This window comes from Phyllobates terribilis, unplaced genomic scaffold, assembly GCF_046119375.1.
Source record: "Phyllobates terribilis strain yellow unplaced genomic scaffold, ASM4611937v1 Scaffold_9__5_contigs__length_417890890, whole genome shotgun sequence".
Classification (NCBI taxonomy): domain Eukaryota; kingdom Metazoa; phylum Chordata; class Amphibia; order Anura; family Dendrobatidae; genus Phyllobates; species Phyllobates terribilis.
This window is the reverse complement of record NW_027362769.1, coordinates 103834214-103850907: the sequence shown is the minus strand read 5'-3', so window position 1 is coordinate 103850907 and position 16694 is coordinate 103834214. Positions and strand designations below refer to the sequence as shown.

General features: G+C 43.3%; 1 protein-coding gene across 1 annotated transcript in view; it reads left to right on the top strand.

Moving 5' to 3' along the window:
- AGPS (alkylglycerone phosphate synthase) overlaps positions 1–16694 on the top strand; it is a 205768-nt gene that overhangs the window by 116487 nt on the left and 72587 nt on the right. Inside the window, exon 12 of the mRNA XM_073646879.1 lies at positions 15420–15471. Coding sequence (XP_073502980.1) covers positions 15420–15471 — 52 coding nt within the window. The remainder of the gene's footprint in view (positions 1–15419; positions 15472–16694) is intronic.

Below are 16694 nucleotides of genomic sequence, written 5' to 3'. Positions count from 1 at the left end.
TTTTTTTTTAATTTAGTGCTAATTTTTATTCCTTTTCCAAGGGGTCATTGCTCACAGGATTCTTTAGGGGCGGGTCTATAGGCTGCCCTATATAATTGCCCTGTTAGCCATGCCAACTTGGTTAAGACCATAAAAAAAAATAGCACTTAAAGGGGTTGTCCACTTCTTGCACAACCCCTTCTCCTACCCCGTGCTTAGCCCCGATAAAATAGCAAAGCTTATACTCTCCTCCCGTGCCGGATCCATTCCAGCGGTGTCGGCACTCGCTCACCCCGGGACTCTCGTGCGGTTGTTGTAACACGTGACACCGGCGCCCAATCAGCATTGGTGTCACTGTCTCTGCCTTCATACAAATTGATCATGAAGAGGAAGTCTGAGATCAGCTGCAGCCAGGACTTCCTCTACATGTTCAACTCAACAGGAGACGGGAACTGTGACGCCAGTGATGATTGGGCGCCGGCGTCACGCGTTACAACAACAGCACGAGAGTCCCGGGGTGAGCGAGTGCCGACACCGCTGGAATGGAGCCGGCACAGGAGGGAGTATAGTGTTTTTTTTTGTTTTTTTTTATGAGGGCTAAGCTTAGGACATGAAAAGGGGTTTTCCTAGTAGTGGACAACCCCTTTAATAGAAAGGCCCATATCTCTGGAACACTATGGCAGATTAAAAAAAAAAAAAAAGCAAAACGGAATACCCAGGGGAGCAGCGGGAATAAAATAAAAGCAAAAACTGGTCACACTTAACTTGGTAACAGGTCCTCTTTAAAGTGAAAAGGGCTGTGATACTATCTAGATATCGGTACCATTGTTGACAGTAGCGTTGCTTTTGAAAAAATGAAACCTTTGTCTCTTACTGCAAGATTAGAAACCATCAGCTGTGTGGAAGAAATCCAAAAAGCAGGCACTGCAGAGAAAATGGTAGCAAGGATGAAATGGAATGGTTGTTTATTATAAAAAGTCCTCTATACAGAATAATAGGCCCCACCTAGACCTCTGTACAGAATAATGGGCCCCACATGGTGCTCCATAGAGAATAATGGGCCCCACATAGTCCTCCATACAGTATAGTGGACCCTACACAGTCCTCCATGTGTAATAATTGGCCCCACATAGTCCTCCATACAGAATAATGGGCCCCACATAGTCCTCCATACAGAATAATGGGCCCCACATAGTCCTCCATACAGAATAATGGGCCCCACATAGTCCTCCATACAGAATAATGGGCCCCACATAGGGGTGGGGGTTCTAGTGTCGGGGGCCAAGCATAACCACCCTGCATGCCGGATTTGGCACACAGGCCGGAGTTTAACATGTGTGATTTAGAGGCTTTGTGCCAGTTTGCATGTTATGAAGACCCCCTTACATCGGCAGTCACAAATTTTTAAAAATCTGCTATGGAGATCGAGTAGCAAAAATGTCCTACCATAGACACAGACTTGACCTGTGTTGTTGTCTTTTTCTTCATGCCACCACTCTTCACCCAGATCCATTTGATGTAATAGAAGTGCTTCTCACTAAATTAGAATATTATCAAAAAGTTAATTTATTTCAGTTCTTCAATACAAAAAGTGAAACTCATATATTATATAGAGTCATTACAAACAGAGTGATCTATTTCAAGTGTTTATTTCTGTTAATGTAGATTATGGCTTACAGCCAATGAAAACACAAAAGTCATTACCTCAGTAAATTAGAATAATTAACAAAAACACCTGCAAAGGCTTCCTATTTGTTTAAAAAGGTCTCTTAGTCTGTTTCAGTAGGCTCCACAATTATGGGGAAGACTGCTGACTTGACAGATGTCCAGAAGGCAGTCATTGACACACTGCACTAGGAGGGTAAGCCACAAAAGGTCATTGCTAAAGCAGCTGGCTCTTCACAGAGTGCTGTATCCAAGCATATTAATGGAAAGTTGAGTGGAAGGAAAAAGTGTGGTAGAAAAAGGTGCACAAGAAACAGGGATAACCGCAGCCTTGAAAGGATTAAGAAAAGGCCATTCAAAAATTTGGGGGAGATTCATAAGGAGTGGACTGCTGCTGGAGTCATTGCTTCAAGAGTCACCACACACAGACGTATCCAGGACATGGGCTACAAGTGTCACATTCCTTGTGTCAAGCCACTCATGACCAAGAGACAATGCCAGAAGCGTCTTACCTGGGCCAAGGAGAAGAAGACCTGGACTGTTGCTCAGTGGTCCAAGGCGTTGTTTTCAGGTGAAAGTAAATTTTACATTTCATTTGGAAATCCAGGTCCCAGAGTCTGGAGGAAGAGTGGAGAGGCCACAATCCAAGCTGCTGGAGGTCTAGTGTGAAGTTTCCACGATCAGTGATGGTTTGGGGAGCCATGTCATCTGCTGGTGTAGGTCCACTGTGTTTTATCAAGACCAAAGTCAGCGCAGTCATCTACCAGGAAATTTTAGAGCACTTCATGCTTCCCTCTGCCGACAAGCTTTTTGGAGATGAAAATGTCATTCTCCAGCAGGACTTGGCACCTGTCCACACTGCCAAAAGTACCAATACCTGGTTTACAAACAACAGTGTCACTGTGCTTGATTGGCAGCAAACTCGCCTGACCTTAACCCCATAGAGAATCTATTATAGAGAATCTATGGGGTATTGTTAAGAGGAAGATGAGAGACACCAGACCCAACAATGCAGACGAGCTGAAGGCTGCTATCAAAGCAACCTGGGCTTCCATAACACCTCAGCAGTGCCACAGGCTAATCTCCTCCATGCCACACCACATTGATGCAGTAATTGATGCAAAAGGAGCCCGACCAAGTATTGAGGGCATTTACTGAACATACATTTCAGTAGGCCAACATTTCGGATTTTAAAAACATTTTTCAAGCTGTTGTTATAAAGTATTCTAATTTACTGAGATAATGACTTTTGTGTTTTCATTGGCTGTAAGCCATAATCATCAACATTAACAGAAATAAACACTTGAAATAGATCACTCTGTCTGTAATGACTCTATATAATATAGGAGTTTACCTTTTTGTATTGAGGAACTGAAATAAATTAACTTTCTGATATTCTATTTTAGTGAGAAGCACCTGTATGTCATATTAATGATTTACGGTTCAATTGTTGAAAAACCCAACAATCCTTATATATTAGGACAGGGTGTGAAGTGATGTCTACTTGTAGCTTTCTAAAGGATAACTTGGTGCTGTGTATAAGTTAGGTTAATGTGTGGCCTTAGGACGCACTGAGTCAGTCTCCGTGCCCAATGACTCACTTGGGGGTGAGTTTTGCATTTTCGGGTTGATTAGAGCGCACAGCGAGTGATACATACATCCCACCTTTATTAGTATCCCCTACCAACCTGATACGTATGGGGCGATAAACCCCCGCTGTTATATCGGAAGGTGATGGCAGGCAGCACGGTGCTTGGGACCACGTATAAGTGAATGGCCAGAGGCGAAGAGGTTTGTATACAGGTCACAGATTTCATGGCGTTTCTTCCATCCTTTTATTTTTTCTTTGTAGTAATAGACCTTGTTAAAATAAGCACAGTGTTGTACGGATATAGTTACAGCGACAAATACTTGCACCAACCTTCACTATCTACATCCGCTGTTATTTGTTCTAGGGAACCGTTGTGTCTTCTGACAAACTAATGGTACTCAGGTTATCTTCCAATTTTTATTTTTGTATTTTGTAAAAATGCATGGAGTATCATGAGCAAAAAAAAAAAGAGATGAGAGAACCCGAACTTAAAAGTTCTGGGTTTGTATCGAGCCTATAGTGTCCAGTGCTAAACTCTGAACACTTCTCCTGGAAGTCCGTTTTATTGTTTGGAGGTCTGGTGGAAGTCCAGAGAGAGATGGCCAAATTTCAGGTACCCATTGTTTTCGATGTTCTGATACCCAAACCAAACTTTAGAAAGGTTGGGTACCAGAACCTGAACTTCCACACGTCCCCTCACGCCTAGTAAACAGTAAAAACCCTCGCCGGGGCAGTAAGGGAAGGGATTGTTTGCCAACTCTGGAAGATTTATAAAAATGACCATGTTGAGAATTCTGGGCTGTTTCCACAACTCCCATAGAAGCAGAAAGCCGTCTCATGTATGCTTGACCGTCTCGCTATGCAGTCTCCTCTTCACAGCCTCCATGCTGGTGTAAAAACAAGACTACAGATGTGTCCTTTCTTAAAGACGTTACCTTTAAATAATGGGTCCAGAATTGACCGTCATCTACAGAACCATCGCCGCTCTTCTGTAGTCAGTAGAGTCACATCAGCGGACACGGACTATGGAGCGGATTAGCGGCATCACTCCAGAATGTGAGTATGAATTTATTTTGTTTTTGTTCTTCACCTCTGTAGCCCATTAATAAGGTATTGTCCAGTAGTGGACAATCCCTTTAACTTGTGTCTGAACCCAACATATACCAATATGTGTGGAGCAAGATGTTCAACAACAGGCATGAAAAAAAATCTTAAAATCTAGGGTCATCCGATGCCATTTATCACACCCGTAGGATCCTGTGTTTTAAAAATTAAATAAACAAATAAAAATGTCTGCTTAAATTTGTTACGAGATTGATGTAATTGATGCTTCTGTCTGATGCCGTCTGCCAGTCCTACACAGCATATAAATAAATATACACACACGGAATTTTTCTAGATGGCATGAGGCTGTTTTGAATTGCTATTGTGACAAGTTCCATATTTTGGGTCTCATTCAGATGTCCGGTTTTTGTTTTTTTTTATCTTGTACATGGAATAAAGTGGAGTGATATCGATCAGTGTTTCGGATCAGATTTTCAGCAGTGTTTGCTCAGTGAACTTTTTTTTTTTTTACCAACAGGGTATGTGCAAATGAGCGCCGCCTCTCTTTTTTTTCTCACATGCAGACTTTCCCCATAGCGATTAGGTCCATGGGAAAGCTCGCATGTGGACCTGCTGGAGAAATTGACATGCTGTGGTCTGGAAAGACGCGCCGCATCAGTTTCCGCGGGTGAGCCGCAGACACCTAGTGGGCATGGGATTTGTATAAATCCCATCCACTTTGCTGTAACATCTGGCCGCTGCGTCCAATCCGAAGTGAACATTGATCGTGTGCACATACCCTCAGTGTTCTGTCAGTAAATGTCTTGTATGCCCCTCTTGCCCCCCAAAAAAAGATCAAGCAAGTCCTGCAGGGCAAGCATTTGCCAACCTTCTCCTATCCAATACAATGTCAAACATGGACAGCACACAGAGTATATACATCCAAGTGCAGTCAGTGATTTCATAGACTTGTATGGTTGATTTTGATCTGTGGGTCACAAAACAGAAATGAATTACCATACCCAAAGGGTGAATAGACCCCGTTTAAGGGATGCACTAAAATATGACTTATTTATTCTCATTAAAAAGTGGTCTATACTTAAAATTACTAAAGTAGACCTGTGTTATTCAAATATATAGGGGGGTTACCAAGTGGGACATCCCATTGACTGCTGCATACTGTAGCTATAGTAAGATTATCTTCTTATAGCTCTAGCCCCCTGATGAAGCCTGTATAGGTGGAACTGCTGGGGGGAGCTATATACATGTGTGTTTTTTAGTATCTTTAGTGGAACCTGTATGAAAGAAAATGAAATTGATGAATGCATAAAGTGCTACATAGTATCATGGGCTGCAGCCATTATATAGATAGGAAAGCATATATATATAATAAGGTTTAATACCTGTAGCTGTCGGTGGGGTGTCCTAGTTGGTAACCCTCCTATATATTGGAATAATACAGGACCACTTTAGTAATTTTAAGTACAGACCACTTTTTAATGAGAATAAATAAGTCATTTTAGTGTATCCCTTAAACAGGGTCTATTTACCCTTTGGGTAATTTGTTGTTCAGAATCTCTTATCCCTAAAGTGCTCACACTTGGTGTATTATTAAAAAAACAGAAATGTCTCTTTTTTTTTTTTTTTTTTTTTCCAGTGAACTCACGGTCTGCAAAAAAACCCCAACATAGACATGTGAATACCAGCATACACTATAATGGGTGCACTTTGTGTCTCTGGAAAGCACAGGTAGAACATGTACGTAAAAAATGGACATCTGAATAAGGCCTTAGGCTAAGTGCATGCTGCGGATGGGTACTAGGTCTAAAGCAGGGGTCTCAAACTCGGCTGGGTATATGGGCCGCACATGGGAAAAATTTTAATTTGGGGGGCCGCATTCTTTGTTCAATGTGACATTTTTAGTGATACCATTTTTTTTTGTATACACCTTTTGAACATTTTTTCCGTGTTTATTTTTTTATGGCTTGGGTCGTTATGGATGTGGCGATAATAAACGTGCACTTTTTTGTGTTTACTTTAGTTTACATATAAAACAGCATTTTTAGTGCCCAATATTTTTTCATGCTTTATTTTTATTTTTTTGATTTTTACAATTTTGTTTCCCCCAATTGGCCACATTCAGTAATATTGTCTTACAATTAGCATCATATAGTAATAATGGCAAACATCTTGTAGTAATGTTCCCCATCCAAGTCCCCATCTTGTACTAATGTGCCTCATCCAGGTCTCCATCTTGTGGCTATGTGCCCCATCCAGATCCCCATCTTGTGGCTATGTGCCCCATCCAGGTCCCCATCTTGTGGCTATGTGCCCCATCCAGGTCCCCATCTTGTGGCTATGTGCCCCATCCAGGTCCCCATCTTGTGGCTATGTGCCCCATCCAGGTCCCCATCTTGTGGCTATGTGCCCCATCCAGGTCCCCATCCTGTGGCTATGTGCCCCATCCAGGTCGCCATCCTGTGGCTATGTGCCCCATCCAGGTCGCCATCCTGTGGCTATGTGCCCCATCCAGGTCCCCATCCTGTGGCTATGTGCCCCATCCAGGGCTCCATCTTGAGGCTATGTGCACCATCCAGGTCCCCTCTTGTGGCTATGTGCCCCATCCAGATCCCCATCCTGTGGCTCTGTGCCCCATCCAGATCCCCATCCTGTGGCTCTGTGCCCCATCCAGGTCCCCTCTTGTGGCTATGTGCCCCATCCAGGTCCCCATCCTGTGGCTATGTGCCCCATTCAGGTCCCCTCTTGTGGCTATGTGCCCCATCCAGGTCCCCATCCTGTGGCTCTGTGCCCCATCCAGGTCCCATCCTGTGGCTATGTGCCCCATCCAGGTCCCCATCCTGTGGCTATGTGCCCCATCCAGGTCCCCATCCTGTGGCTATGTGCCCCATCCAGGTCCCCTCTTGTGGCTCTGTGCCCCCTGTGCTGTTCTTCACACACATAAAATAGAAAAAAAAAAAGATGATTCTCACCTGTCCTCCGTTCCCTCGGTGGCCTTCCTGCAGATGTGGCCCGCAGGCACCACAGAGTCAGACCCCTTGACGATCCCGACCTGGTCCAGGAGGAGCCGCCGACAGCAGCGCTGCATTGCCGCACAGAGACTGCCTCCCAGCACAGCATTTTCAATGTCAGCCGCCGGCCAATCAGAGGCCAGCAGCTGACATCTCCATATGGCAATGACGTCATACTCGCTGCGCCGACACGCAGATATCAGCTGCTGGCCTCTGATTGGCCGGCGGCTGGCATTGGAAATGCAGTGCTGGGAAACAGTCTCTGTGCGGCAATGCAGCGCTGCTGTCGGCGGCTCCTCCTGGACCTGGTCGGGATCATCAAGGGGTCTGTGCCTGCGGGCCGCATAAAGCAGCCTCAGGGGCCGCATGCGGCCCGCGGGCCGCGTGTTTGAGACCCCTGGTCTAAAGGATACTTTACCCTTCCCATAGGCCTTCAGTCACCAAAGAAATGTTGGCCTCTGTGTGGTATGTGTGTGTCTGTGTACCAGGCGGACTGTACTCAGGAGGCTTTCACAAAAATAAAAATACCTGATACATTTTTTGCAATGGTTCTCTGTGCTGGATGGGTAACGAGGTATTGATCCAGACTCTGGCCATATTGGGCACAAATGCTCAGGAAATATACACCAACAGTGGCTACAAACGCAGTCTGCATCTGGTCTTATTGCGGTTCAAAAGTGGTTACCATGGTGCTATAAACTTGATGACCTTTCCAAATTTGAGAAAATACGGGAGACATGATTGGAACAAGAGGGAGCCGATTGGTCAAAGCTTCTACCCCAGAAAATTATCATAAAGTCTTTGTGAAGTTTCTCAAAAATTTTGCAACTTTTTTTGTAAAGGGAGGGTACTGGACATGGCCACGCTCGATTTTCCAATTGCTTAAAAGTGCTGATGTTTTGTTCAGAAATGCTACTCTAGTTCCTGAAATACTGGTGTTTAAAAGCTTTGAAACGTCGCAAAATTTTGGTGCAGCCCCATTTTCACGTCATTTTGTTCCCAACTCTGGGAAAGTGGGTGGAATTGGTGTGAGATAGGTGCATGGTGGGTGTGTGGCGACCCCCGCTCATCTCATATATATGTGTGTATCATTTTATCATAAATTCTTCTCTGTATTAATTGCTTGAGTTTAGATTTTTTTTTACCTCCTTTTATATGATGACATTTAAAAAGAGCCATCAATAGATATGGATTTGAAATACACAATTGTACAGATTTTTTTTTTTTTGTAAATTTTTTATTGCCGTGAATAATTTCCAAAGCTTTTTCTTTTTCTGTTACATTTCTATATTTGAGTAAAATAAAAAAACACAATATAAAAGCTGCTCTTTTTGTGTCCTTATTGGCAGCAGTGCTTATCATAATTTATCAGGGCCCTTGCTAATGAGCTATGAATTACAGGTTCATCATGTATATGTCAGCCCCGGACTCCCTGGCTACGTAAATTAATGGAACACCATTCCTGTGTTTGTTGTCGGGCGGTCTGTGTATTTGTAGAGTTACATTTCCAGAGCCGTTGATTTATTAGATGGCCTCGCTTCCTCCTTTCCAGCTACATGGCTTATGTAATTACAGGAACCCGGGCCGTGTTATGGGTCACAGAATCAAAGCTCACAATGACCAGCTCTGATTCTGTGACTACCAGGTTTGGTTTGGTGGCACTTAAAAAGCAGCACACGTCCAGCAGGCCTATCCATCACCGATGACATTAACTTTCCTTCCTGTGTTTGTACATGGGGGCCTGTGCTATATATTAGTTTGGGGTGAGTTTGTCATTACTTGCGAGTAAATGTTAGTGAAACAGATGTGATTCCACATCCATCTCTGAGTGATGGCTTCCTGACTTTTGATCAGACGGTCTACCGTTATAAACAGTGTGGCTTGTAACGCATCTTCATGTATAAGTTTCTGTTTTGGGGAGAACAGTGTACATCGTATGTTGCTGGATCGGTAATCCTGTTCTTAAGTGGTAGATATTTATCTTATAAGTCTGCCCCTAGAAAGCGTGGTTGTGCCGCTGATCTCGCTCCTCTGTTTGATATTATTGCTGTTTTTGGCAAGCCACGTTCATAAATAGCATTTAATTCTAAAATTAAAGGGTTATTTTTATCTTTATAAGGTGATCAGTGGGGGTCCAACTGCTGAGATACCCACCGATCCTGAGAAGGGGGTTCCCAGTGGTTGAACCCCCACCAATGAGCAAGTTAACTTCTATCTTGTGGATAGGTGATGCTTCTAAAGATCGGAATGACCCTTTTAATAAAAAAAAATAAATAAAAATATTCAATATAGATCCTCCACTGGTCCTCTTGTCAAATTAGAAAATGTTTCCGGCCCTTCTTCACCGTGTTCTTGGTAAGTCGGGTGGCACACAACAATATGACCACCTGTACAGTATCTATTCAGACTTTCCAGACATCTGATCCTGTATGATATAGCTAGTCACATGTCTTTCAGAAAGCAGCATGACCACCACTTTTAGCAGGCTAGGACTGGCCCACAGGTGAACTGGTGAATCCCCCGGTGGGCCACCCACCTATTACAACCTATTACATGAGAAGTGCTTGGAACAACATACTGGATGCCCTATTGAAAAAAGGCAGCACCTTTTCATTCATCTAAGAAACAATCTAGTTTATTATTATGTAGACACTGCTGGAGACCAATGGGAGCGGCGACAGAAGATGGCAATGGTGGCAGGTAAGTATGAGACCTTAGATTAGAAGCGCCACTCCAGCGCTGCAATGAAAAAAAAAAAAAAAAAAAGAAGCAAAACCCTAAAGTGGTGCCTTAAGAGTAAAATATTTCTGTCTACAATCACGCAGCTCTGTTCTGATTCATGCGGCCCATGGTTTTGATCTTCAAAACCTGTTGGGAGTTGTAGTTTTCTCAACAGATTGCATTCTCCAAAAAAGAAAAAAAACTTTATTAAGACTTTGCATACAACGTCTTTCTGGCAAATTCCAACTGGAATCCGCCTAATAGCACTGCAAATCTGCTGCAGAATATGGGCATAGTGCACAGCAGTGTAAAAACGACATTGCTGTGCACATATTCAGTCTTTTGCTGCTACTTTTAACCACTTGAGGATTTGGTATCCGTGAGTTGCTTAAAAGAAGTAACATATTCGTCCTTCAGGTGACTTCCGCTAGGAAGCCACTCGTCACTATAGTGGGAAAGTACATTGAAAAAGCTGCCATCTTTCCATTTGCGTATATGGAAGATGTGCCAGCTGGAAATTTCTCACCATGCGGCAGGTAATACTTGCAGGTAGGTTGGGCCCTCAGAATTAACAGTACTGGTGGGCTCTTCAAAAATTATTGAAAAAAAATTGCAACATTCCCAGATTTTTGTCATGTAGATTAACCAGCAAAATCAGTGGCATGGCAGTATGTGCGTGTATCTTAAACTTGTAATTTAAGATTTATGTTCTACTTAGAATCCTACTACTTATATTTCATTATTACTGAAAAAATTAAACTGTGATCCCCCGTCAATCTCTGCTTTTTACTTCCTGCCGTACATGATTCACTTGACCGCTGCAGACAGTCATTGGGCTCAGTGATCACGTGCCGGCGTCCCCGCTGAAGCCACATGACTGACATATCAGTGCAGGACGTGAGTAGACACTGTCTGGAGATTAAAGAGGCGGTCATAATATAATTTTCCATGATGGGGCTGCAGGTGTCCCCCCCACAGATCACATCTGATCACTGGAGGTCTCAGCAGCGTGTCATCCTGTTTTCGGCCATATAAGCATTGTCTTTTTGAGAAGCCTGATCGGTTTGGGGCAAGGAAAGAGACCATCGGATGATAAAGCCATTTTTGTATTGTTTATTTGTAAATGCTCTTTAACATTGCTTGTCTTTTTACTGGTAGATTAATTTGTAATATGACCAGTTCTCTATAGTTAGCTCTATTTATGGATTGTCATGAGGACATGCACGTTTATTATACTTCATTTATCTGCAATAACAGAAGAAATAATGAAAAAGAGCAAAATCCATATCTGTGCGGCTCTGGTCTCGTGCTCACGTCTGCCCTTCTTATGTAATGTCTATGCAGGCCGATAACCACAGCGGTAGCCTGTAGGTGAATTATGCAGCGTTTCACCGCAGACCACTGACCCGTGTGTTCTCATTCACTGGGAGCGTGCAATCGCTATTATCAGCTTGTGCGAGGATTACATTTCCTATCCTTTCAACACCTGGTTGCTATAAGGCGACCCATAATTGTATGTTTTAATTGATAAAAAATGGTTAGAATTGAGTGAAAAAGGAATTTTATCCAAATATTTTTAAATCTTAGACTAAAGTACAGCTTTTCTTTTTCCTTCCAGCATGTTAAAATAGTTTTAATTGCATCTGCTTAGCACAAGGAAGATTTTTATTATTTGACCATATCCGACAGGAAATTTTCTCCCAATCCCCTAATGTTATGGATTCTCCTCCCTCCTACATTGCATCTTGCTCACTTTCTAACTTTGAACCAGTCACGCAAGAAGAAGTGACCAGGCTCCTTGCATCTTCTCGCCCTACTACCTGCACTAGGGACCCTATTCCCTCACATCTCCTCCAGTCCTTTTTCCCTGCTGTCACCACTCACCTAACTAAAATATTTAGTCTCTCCCTCTCATCTGGAATTTTTCCCTCCTGTTTTAAACATGCCAGCATACATCCATCAAATAAAAAAACATCTCTCGACCAGAACTGTCCTGCTAACTACAGATCTGTCTCCAGTCTTCCTTTCATCTCTAAACTCCTGGAACGCTTGGTCCACTCCCGTCTAATCCGCTATACATCAGATAACGCTCTTCTTGACCTTTTACTATCCGGTTTCTGCTCTTTACATTCTACTGAATCTGCCTTTACTAGAGTCTCTAATGATCTACTAACATCTAAATCTAATGGTCACTGTGACGCTAGTCACTAACTCATGGAGCGACCGTGAGGCAGATAGTCAGACGTTCCGGGGTCAATACCAAGAGAGCACGTAGATACCAAGGGAAAAGGCAGAGGCGTTAGTCAGGTCACCGTCCAGGGTCAAATACCAAGAGAAAGCGGAACAAAGCCAAAGGACAAGACAAGGGGGTAATCAGAACACAGTCCAAAGGGTCAGGCAGCAGAAGATCAGAACACAAGGCACAGAGAACAAACCTCACACCAGCTGAATGAACGTCTGGCAGAGGTCTGGGAGAAACAGCTTAGTTAAGTAGCCTGGCAATCACCTGGAATAATGAACACCTGGAAATAGCCAGTGCCTCCCAATCCCAGATTGGACAGCCGATCTGTCAATCAACACACTGACAGCTTCAGCACGCCCCTGTACCTGATTGGATGGTTGAGCTGTCAATCACAGTAGTGACATCTCCAGCACGCCCCCGCACTAGATTGGACGGCTGAGCTGTCAGTAACTGCATCCCAGACACACTGAGGGGTGGAACCGTGACAGTCACTACTCCCTGCTGATTCTCCTGGATCTCTGCAGCATTCGACACTGTGGATCACCAGCTCCTCCTCACTACGCTACGCTCTATCGGCTTCAAGGACACCGTTCTCTCCTGGTTCTCCTCCTACCTATCTGACCGCTCCTTCTCTGTGTCTTTTGCTGGATTCTCTCCCCTTCCGGTCGGGTTTCCTCAAAGATCAGTCCTAGGCCCCCTTCTTTTTTCCTTGTACACCGCCCCTATTGGACAAACAATCAATAGATTCAGTGTTCAGTACCATCTCTATGCTGATGACACCCAATTATACCTCCTCTCCTGAAATGAACCCTGCATTATTACAAAATACCAGGGATTTACTCTGTCCTCCCTCTATCTAAAACTGAATCTGTCAAAAACTGAACTTGTGTTTCTTCCCTCCACTAACCTACCAATACCCGATATTGCCATTTCCGTGTGTGGCTCCACCATTACTGCCCAGCAAGATGCCTGTTATCTTCGGGTCATCTTTAATTTAGATCTTTCCTTCACTCCTCACATCCGATCAATCGCTCGCTCATGTGATCTACACCTCAAAAACATCCTTAGAATTAGACCTTTTCTTACCTTTGACTCGTCAAAAACCCTTACTGTAGCTGTTATTCATTTTCAGTTTGGACTATTGCAACTCTTTACTAATCAGTCTCCCTCTTACTAAACCCTCCCTCTCCAATCCGTTCTTAACGCAGCAGCCAGGATCTTATTCCTTTCCAACCGCTACACTGATACCTCTGCCCTGTGCCAGTCATTGCACTGGTTGCACATCCAATACAGAGTTCAATATAAACTTGTCACTCTCACCCACAACGCTCTCCACGGTTCAGCATCACCCTAATCTCCTCCCTCGTCTTAGTCTACAAACCTTGCCCTCCGTTCTGCTAATGACTTAAAACTAAAATCCTCCATAATCCGAACCTCCCATTCCCATCTCTAAGATTTCTTGCGTGCTGCGCCAATTCTTTGGAATGCACTACCCAGGACCATTCGATTAATTCCCAATACCCACAGCTTTAAGCGTGCCCTAAAACCCATTTCTTTAGACTGGCCTTAACACACTTGTCTAACTGTCCCAGTTTGGCCCATATCAAAATTTTCTTCAAATTCAGGTTCATACCATCCATGCACTGAATAGCCTCTGTCTGTACTGTACACATACTGGCTGGCGACCAGTTCATGAAGTGTTATCTGTGTGCCCTATTTAGTATATTATAGCTGTATTATACAATATATGTACACTTTACCATTTGTGTCTCCCCTATTTCCTTATAGACTGTAAGATTGGGATCAGGGCCCTCACTCCTTTTGATATTTGCGTTATGCTTATTATATAACGTCGTTATTATCTGTACAAGTCCCCCCTAAAATTGTAAACTGCTGCAGAATATGCTGGGGCTATAAAAATTATTATTATTTACGGTATTTATGATCCATGATAATTTAGACACCTCCCCTCCCCCCAAAGCTACACACACTTTTGCACTAAAGCTTACTGCAACCATGTTACTGCTGCGCATAACTCAGAAATTGTCGTCTAAGGATTTTTTTTCCTTATATTCAAACTGGATGTGTACAGATTTGTAGTCCCAAATAAGAATTGATTTTAGGGAAGAGTGGCAGTCCCACAGATTAGCTTTCCACCCTCCTGAGCACTGCAGTCTCTTCATTGCTTTTGCAGGTTGGTTTGTATATGCCTACGCTGTATTTAAAGGGAATCTATCAGAAGGTTTTGCTATGGAATCTGAGAACAGCATGATATAGTGACTGAGACCCTGATTCCAGCGATGTGTCACTTACTGGGCTGTATTATACCATTTCAACACTATCAGTGTTTTATCAGCAGGAGATTATCACTGCGGGACTAGTTGTCTCATGCCTCGTAGTCCAACCACACCCTCACCACTGATAAGCAGCTTTTTGTCAGTGTATAGTGCAGGAAAGTACAAACCAGCCTGCAAACTGATGTGCTCTAGCTTCTTCAGAGTTTGAGGACAGGCCATCCATTTTAAAAAAGCTGGAGCCCCTTTAAAAGCGGACGCCGTGACTTTTTATCGTTACTTACAATGCAATGATTTCAAGTGCAGAAACTTCCCGCACACATGATTGGGGTCCAAGACCGCCCTTTGGGCCTATTTATGGTTTAATGTTTTCAGTTTTTAAAGTATATGCGACTACTGTAATGTAATTTTTTTTTTTTTTGCCAGTTAAAAGGATTGTCCAGGCTCTGTGACTAAAGACTCACAGCATGCAATATGAATGCTGTTGGGATTCACCGGAGACTTCAGCTATCTGGCTTGTGAGCACAAATATGTGATTTAGATAACTGCGGTCATGTGCCGACTAGACGTGCTGAGCCTCACTAAGTACAAGAGAACTGATCGAGGCTGGACACGTCTAGTCGTAATGAGACCAAAAGTATGCAATTCACATGCTCTCCCAGTGCCGGCACCAGAGAATCCTGACTGTGAACAGTGTGCGCGTTGAGGATTAACAAGACTACAGTTACTTAGTGACTACAGACTTGAGCCCCAAGCCTGGACAACCCCTTTAAGTTTGTGGACCTCTGTTTAATGCCATTGCCTCTTGTAATTGTACATTGGTGACCCTTTATGTTTTCCCCCTTTTCTTGCAGAGATGTGCTCCTGCCTCAATTCGCCTTATGGACAATGCACAGTTTCAATTTGGTGAGTTTGCTTAGTAAAGATAATCACTTGTGCTGATGTAATGCCGTGAGGTGCTCATGTATCCAGCGCTTAATGTGTCTGAGGATGTAATCTGGTAGCAGCATTTTGCAGAGTGGCGGACTTGTTTAGCAATCAATACCAATCAATATGTAATTATTTTAACCCTGGGAATGTCTTGTTAATATGCCGTCCACTTATCTGAAGCCTTCAGTTAGGGACTGAAACCTTAATTAGTGAACAGTCACTGTACTGTATTTGATTGAGGAAACAAATGGACTTCAGGGAAATAAAGCAAGTAATGTATGGGAGAGCACCTAGTTGTCATCATAAATGTAATCTGCACGGGAGGATGTTGGTGTATTGAGATGAAGAGCCTGCATCATGCTGACCCACTGCCCTCAATAACAATCTGCTAAACCTGCAGCTCGGCTCATAGTGTTGGTCAGTAAAGAGGCCCACCATTAAGACCTTCAGTAGTATAATTTAAAGGCTTCAACTAAATTTTATCAGTGACTCTATACAACTGCAGATTGCTAAATTCTGATAGTGTGTAATAAGCACACTGTCAGGATTGCACTGTTTTCCTCTGGAGTGGATGGGTCAAGTGACTGCAAGTATGTGATTCAGCATAGTCACAGTCCCACGGCAGCCAGCTTCTCATCTGCTTCTCTCAACTGAACGGTGAGACAAACAGTAAAAGTTGCTAGTTCACACTTGACCAAAACTATGCTGAATCACATAGCTACTGTCATGTAACTGCCCCCTCGAACAGGAAACAGAGCAGAGTCCTGACAGTGTGCGCATTACACAGTCAGGATTCAGCCATCTGCAGTCACATAGTGATTGCAGAAAATTAGGCTGAAGCTCAGAAAACCCCTTTAAAGAAATTTGTAGAATCACCTTTTCATTTTGAGTGTATTAACAGAAACTCCTCAAAGAGGAACTGTTGTCCCTTTTGATATATCCATGTCAATAAATACTTATATTTTTCATGAAATTAATAATTCTGGAGCATCATTATGATAAATGGTTTCAAATAAAGCTGCATGAACCGGTTATCAGCCAGTATCTAAGTGCAGTTACCAAGTGCTATTGGGTGCATGGAAGATGTGGAGACAGATGAGGGACCAAATACTGAGGAAAATGTAAAAAGGGGAACAGGGAAGAGTTACATTAATGAAGTGAGGTGATGGACCTATCTAAAGAGGTGTTTTTAAAGCACG